Source organism: Neltuma alba, unplaced genomic scaffold, assembly GCF_004799145.2.
Source record: "Neltuma alba isolate B1F8T4 unplaced genomic scaffold, ASM479914v2 tig00012917_pilon, whole genome shotgun sequence".
NCBI classification, from domain to species: Eukaryota; Viridiplantae; Streptophyta; class Magnoliopsida; order Fabales; family Fabaceae; genus Neltuma; species Neltuma alba.
The window spans coordinates 164,228-171,274 of record NW_021637284.1 but is presented as its reverse complement, the minus strand read 5'-3'; the positions used below and the strand labels follow the sequence as shown (position 1 = coordinate 171,274).

The window sequence follows — 7,047 nt, the reverse complement described above, 5'->3', positions numbered from 1 at the left end:
ACAAATAATCAAGTACCGGATTCCTACTTTACAGTACGTCCTAAAAATTGTACGATTTGCACAGAATCTGAACGATGATAAAGTTGATTAAAAAAACTCAACACTGACAAAATAATTTAAACAATTTAATGAACAGGACAAGGCGGATCAGTTAGTGTACTTTTATTCTGAAAAAAAAAAGAAGAAAATTTTAGTTTTATCAAATATTTATTCAACTTGGGCCGGGTGGCAGATTGAACTATAGAGAAGGCGTATTTCATCTGAGGAAAATTAAATCGTTGCTAGAAACAAATTTTTTCCACGAAGAAATTGAAATTCTTCCATTTAAGTATTGACACATACGTGTAACACGATAAAATTGGATTTGCCTCAGCATTAAAACTTGAAAGCCCCCATTACAATCCTTTCTTTAATTCCAAAATTCAAGCGTGTTATCGGCACAATTGAAAATGATCCTCGTTATTCATATTCATGCATTTTAAATAAACATAAGTATATATTGGAAGGCATACATATACCACATACGGTATACTAATGAACTAATCTGCCGTCTGTAATACGCAACTATGGGTCAGTAGTATTACTTTCTGCTTTATCCATCTGGACCTCCGGCGTGCAACGTCCACCAAAGATGATCTCCATGTCTTCTAGAGATCTTCCTTTCGTCTCAGGCAAGAAGAAATAGTAGAACAACCAAGCTAACACGGTGATACCAGTAAACATGAAGAAAGTCCCACTCATGGTTATGTTCTTATAAATTGTTATAAAACTCATAATCACTGTCACACCCGCGATTCTGTTCACAAGCACACAGATTCCAATCCCTTGAGCTCTAAGCCTCAAAGGGAATATCTCGGAGCTATAAACCCACGTCGCAGGCCCCATTCCAAGAGCCGCGAAACCTACAAAGGCATAAACGGAGACGATAACTAAACTTACTGGCCATAATAACTTGTCTTTAGAATGTCCCACGATTGTCAAGCAAACACTCAATCCTACCAAGCTGACCACCATACCCCCTGCGCTGATCAGCAGCATAACCCTCCTCCCTGCTCTGTCCAGCAAGGTCCCAGAAATGAATGTACATATAACTTTGATGATTCCGATTCCAAGTGTGGCTAGAAGGAGCTTGCTCGTGCTGGAGATTCCTGCTTTCCCGAAGACCCTGGGACTGTATAACAGCATGGCATCATTTCCACAAAGACGCTGGAACGCGTGGAGTGCTATGCCTGCCATTAGAATTCTTCGTACTGAAGGTGAAGGCTTACAAAACAGTTCTTTCAAAGCTCCTCCTCCACTCATGGTCTTCTTTGGCACCTGCTTAATCATGCGTCGTACGTAAAAACATTAAAACTCAAGTCTTGAAACAATGTAGTTACATGTCACCTTCAATTACTGTTATGGTGTATTAATTACCGTGACAACGTCTTGGTTGGAATTTTCATCGATACCAACGGCGATCTTGATGTCCCGCAAGCGCTTTTCGGCTTCATGGTGAGAGTTTGAGACAAGTAAAAGAACCCTTCTGGCCTCACCCACACGACCTTGCATGACCAGCCACCTCGGAGACTCCACCATTGTTAACATGATAAGGGCTAGGGCAAGGGAAGGGAGTGCTGCAACGCCGAGCATCATCCTCCATCCGAGCAGGAGGCTCATCTTTCCGAAAAAGTAGTTTGAGACGTAGCCAAGCAAGATTCCCACGTTTATGAACAAGCTTGGGAATGACGTCAGAAAGCCTCTGGAAGAAGGAGGTGAGATCTCTGAGCAGTAAACAGGTGCTATGACCAATGCAAAGCCCGCCCCAATTCCTGAAGTGCATCTTCCGATCATTAGGATTGGGTATGAAGGGCCGTAGCCCATCAGGATGGAGCCGGACATGAAGATGAGGGAAGCTGCCATGATTGTGTAGCGCCGACCGATGACGTCGGAGATTCTGCCGGCGACCATGGATCCAGGGAGGGCAAAGGCGTTTAAGATGCCTGCCAGGAGCTGTACCTGTTGATCATTGATTTTAAGCTCCTCCTTTATGAATAGTAGAGCTCCGGACATGACACTAGTGACTGCATGTGGAATTAGCAAATTTTCATATGTGGTGGCCCGAGTAATATATGAAATCAGTGGGTCATAGTAATTTTATATATGTATGAGCAAGCAATTGAACTCACCATAGCCATGAATAATTGAGATAACGGTGGCAACAATAACAGAAGTGCAGGCATACATGTTAAGCCTTTTCAAACTCTCATGATCATTTACATCGATAACGTTCTTCGTTGGTTCTGGGAAGTGTCCGTTAGTTTCTTTTGCCCCGGACATCTTATGATCTTCTAAATTCATATCTACAGAGTTATCGATGATTCGTTGATCTCCTTATATAAGGAGAGAAGCAGTTCCTTGAATTTGCAATACGTTAATTGTAACTGGTGAGGACCGAAACAAAATCCTTTTCCCTTTTCAATAACTCTCTGTAAATGACTTTTTAAGGTGATCGGAGGGGTGCTAACTATAGCTCCTGGTGTTGGCCACTCTAATCAAGATATGATTTATTAAAAGATGCTAACATATTTTTCCTTTGGAATTAGTTACTAATTTTACTCTATTTTTAAAAATTCAAAATAATACCATATTTAACCTATAAAAGGGAATGAAAATAATAATAACAATAACACTTGAGTTTAGTCAAATATACCGTATGTGTATATTTAAGCCACGCAATGGCACAATATTATTTGGACATGAGGGGTTTTGAGCGCATATGAACATATATAGTTTATTAAACTCAAGAAGCCAAATGGCTTATAAATGGTACTAGTTTTTTGACTTCCGGGGGAGCTCCATGTTGCTCGTAACAAATTTCTCTCTAAATTTTAACACAGAGCAATAATCACATTTCTGTTTTTTTTTTTTTTTACTCATTATCGTGTTTATTCTTCTCAAAGAATTTTCAATTATTTCTTCCAAAGAATAAAAAAAATATTTTTGGTTTATATTCATCATCTGTCACTGACCATGACTCAATTACCTTTATATTTTTTGTCACAGCGCACGTCCCATATAACTATATTTATATATGTACGTTTAACTTTTCATCAATAGATCTGGCCAAATATAAATGTATATACATAGACATATATATATATATATTACTTTGTAATTCTTCGTCCCCTCAAATAAACCAAATGCATCTATAGAAGTTAAAATGAGAAGTATTGTGCTACTACATTATTGATGGAATATGATTTAGTTACCATTGCCGCCATCACGCATGCATAATGAAGATGGCCAACCAAAAAGAGGTTTTTGAAACTACCTCTGGATGGTTCCAAGCAATGCGAAAGCAGATTTGTCTCAAAAGGCGTCAAAACTCGTTTTCAACAAGAAACAAAATATTAATAAGTAGGTTTTGACCAAAACCAATGAGTTTACAGCACACGCCAAATCTTAAGTGAACGTGTTTTGCGAGTTTGCAAATTTGATTAACATTAATTTTCATTTAATTAAGGTTGTTATGATTTGTTCATAAAATGTGTAAATAGTCATATATCGACAGTTGGATCTTATTTACTGTTATTACTCTAGACCTATTTGTGATCAAAGTTTAAACAATATTTGAATTTTTTATCTGAATGTATATTTTCTTAAGACTTCTACCTTTTTTCCATACAACGGAAAAGATTTAACACTTCTGCCTTCCCGTGCACAAAAAATAGAGATTGATCTGAACACTATTTCATATGATTTCATTTAAATAGTCTGCTTTACATGTGCATATATATCATCGGCCTTTGACTCACTTAGACTCAGTAGATTGGGCTCCTAATAACTATCGGCTTTACGTTACACGAGTTCATCAGTCCAGTTACTTGCACTAATAGACCATGCAAGATCCTGCAAAATCTTTGACATTTGCGTAAAACAGATAGAATTCAGAAAACGTATACGATCCGAACAAGTAATCTTGTAGGCTAGCTGCTTATGTGTGCAAAGCGAAATGAGAATGATTTCCATTTTTCATTCCCATCAAGTCATGGTTTCGGGTAAAAGTTTAAATGGTCACTCTTAAAATTAAAATTAAAAATAATGAAAATTATACCATGGCTAAATCATACTTGATGGGAACTATTTTTTTCAATGAAAATTATATCCGTCCCCTTTACTTCATCTTTAGGTGATGAAATTATCCATGTTCTTTTAAAACCCATTTTAAATTATTGTTTTTATAATGTTAAGAACAAAATTCAATGTTTCATGTTATATCAAGAATAGCATCGATTCCGCATGCATGTGCGCGCGCTAGAACTCGCGAAATCCTATAGCTGCAATTAGAATTCTTCGCATGGAAGGCGAATGCTACAAACAAAGAGTTTTTCCAAAGGAAAAAGTTCAAGGCTCCAACTGGACTCCTTTGCAAGTAGATTAAGAAGATCTTCCATTCAAATTCATGCATTTTTAAATAAACATAATTAGAAGGCATATATGCATAAACCACATACGGTATGCTAATCTGTCATCTGTAATAGGCAACTATGGGTCAGTAGTATTGCACAGTGCTCTGGCCATTTGAACCTCCGACTTACAACGTCCGCCAAAGATGATCTCCATGTCTTCCAGAGATCTTCCCTTTGTCTCAGGCAAGAAGAAATAGTAGAACAACCAAGCTAACACGGTGGTTCCAGCAAACATAAAGAAAGTCCCACTCATGGTTATGTTCTCATAAATTGTTATAAAACTCATAATCACTGCCACCCCGGCGATTCTGTTCACAACCACGCAGATTCCAAGACCTTGTGCTCTAAGCCTCAAAGGCAATATCTCGGAGCTATAAACCCACGTCACAGGCCCTGCTCCAACAGACATAAAAGCCACGAAGGCATAAACGGCGACGATAATTAAGCTTATTGGCCACAATAGATTCTCTCCAGAGTGTCCCACGATTGTCAAGGAAATGCTCAGTCCTATCAAGCTGACCACCATACCCGCTGCGCTGATCAGCAGCAGAACTCTCCTCCCTACTCTGTCCAGCAAGGTCCCCGAAATGAATGTACATATAACTTTGATGATTCCAATTCCAAGTGTGGCTAAAAGGAGCTTGCTCTTGTCGGTGATTCCCGCTCTCTCGAAGATTCTGGGACTGTATAACAGAATGGTGTCGATTCCGCATATACGCTGGAAAGCGTGGACTGCTACGGCTGTAATTATAATTCTTCGCACGGTAGGTGAAGGCTTACAAAGGAGTTCTTTCAAAGCCCCTCCTCCACTCCTGGTTTTCTTTGGAACCTGCTTAATTATGCGTCGTACGTAAATGAAAACATTAAAACACAAGTTTTGAAACAATGTATATAGTTACTTGTCCAAGAATGAAACTAATCTTCAATTACTGATATGTTAGTAATTACCGCAACAACGTCTTGACCCAGATTTTCATCGATCCCAGCTGCGATCTTTATGGCCCGCAAGCGCTTTTCAGCTTCGGGTTCAGAGTTTGAGACTAGTAAAAGCACCTTTTTGGCCTCACCCATACGACCTTGCATGACCAACCACCTCGGAGACTCCACCATTCTTAGCATGAGAAGGGCCAGAGCTAGCGAAGGGATTGCTGAAACGCCAAGCATCATCCTCCATCCGAGCTTGAGGCTCAGAGTTTTGAAGGAGTAGTTTGAAACGTAGCCAAGCAAGATTCCGATGTTCATGGACAGGCTTATGAACGACGTCAGAAAGCCTCTGAAGGAAGTTGGTGAGATCTCTGCGCAGTAAACAGGTGCTATGACCAATGCAAAGCCCACTCCCAATCCTGAAGCGCATCTTCCGATCATCAGGATTGGGTACGATGGGCTGTAGCCCATCAGAATTGAGCCCAACAAGAAGATGAGGGAAGCTGCGATGATGGTGTAGCGCCGACCAATGACGTCGGAGATTCTGCCGGCGGCTAGAGATCCTGGAAGCGCACAAGCGTTTAAAATGCCTGCTAGAAGCTGTACTTGTTGATCACTGATTTTAAGCTCCTCCTTTATGAATAGAAGAGCTCCGGAAATTACACTCGTGGCTGAGAAGAAGAATTTGGAATTAGCAAGTTTTTCGTATTAGGTTGCGAATATTCTCGAGCACAGTTACCTTGTTGAATTAATCAATTCATTGTAGATTAAAGCTCTTGTGTCTTTTTGTTACCTTTTATTTTCCAAACAAATTGTAATTGTGTGTGTGTGTGTGGGAGAGAAGGAGAACTCACTGTAACCATATATAATTGAGATAACGGTGGCAACTACAACAGAAGCGCAGGCGTACTTGTTAAGCTTTTTCAGACTTTCGTCATCTGCGTTGATCACATTCTCCATTGGTTCTGGGAATTTGATCAACTAAATTCATAGATGCAGTTACATGTTATGAATGATTCTTATACTGGGGAGAGAAGCTCTTTTAATTTGGCAATATGTTGACAAATAGTATACCACGCTACTCTATTAAAGAATAAGCTATCTCCAATCCTTAATGTAATAGTTATTTTAACTCTTAATTTGTTACTAAATATAAGATCTTAGTTCATTTTGTCTTCAATATTTATCTATTTTGCACTCAATTAATCCTTATAGTAGTTGTATAAGCTAAGAAGTTACTATCAATACGTAATTCAAATAAACATGATCAATAATAGTATTTTATGTGAGACTACATCTATTTACTATAAATAATTAACTAAACTAATTTTGTTAATTTAATCTCTCTAACTTGGTTAACTAAGTTTTATAGGTAGTGCTATATTGCATCACCTGTATCATTAAAAAAAAAAAAAAACATCTGAAGGAGATCGTTGTCTCCATCTCGTGCAAATTTTTAATAGGGTCTCTATAAATGACTCCTAGGGTGATAGGAGAGGATACTAACAACTGATGTTGGCCATTCTTACAAGCAAAGATGCAATCGAAAGACGTCAACAACTTAACATGCACTTAGTTCCGCTTTGTTCTTTTCCCAGAAAAACAAAGAAAAACCGCTATATTTAACTAATCTGAATGGAGCTTGGGGCCAATTAAAATAAAAAAAAAAAAA

At 38.6% G+C, this 7,047-nt stretch overlaps 2 protein-coding genes across 2 annotated transcripts; both read right to left on the bottom strand.

Moving 5' to 3' along the window:
- Positions 1-564: 564 nt before the first annotated feature.
- LOC114732529 (probable polyol transporter 6) lies at positions 565-2,319 on the bottom strand. The gene is made up of 3 exons (XM_028919813.1): positions 2,169-2,319; positions 1,417-2,063; positions 565-1,317 (listed from the first exon to the last, which is right to left on the bottom strand). The coding sequence occupies exons 1-3, from the start codon at positions 2,317-2,319 to the stop codon at positions 565-567; spliced, it is 1,551 nt and encodes a 516-aa protein (XP_028775646.1).
- A 2,208-nt stretch (positions 2,320-4,527) lies between these two features.
- Positions 4,528-6,335, bottom strand: LOC114732528 (probable polyol transporter 3). Its single transcript, XM_028919812.1, has 3 exons — positions 6,230-6,335; positions 5,400-6,046; positions 4,528-5,280 (listed from the first exon to the last, which is right to left on the bottom strand). The coding sequence occupies exons 1-3, from the start codon at positions 6,333-6,335 to the stop codon at positions 4,528-4,530; spliced, it is 1,506 nt and encodes a 501-aa protein (XP_028775645.1).
- Positions 6,336-7,047: the final 712 nt, after the last annotated feature.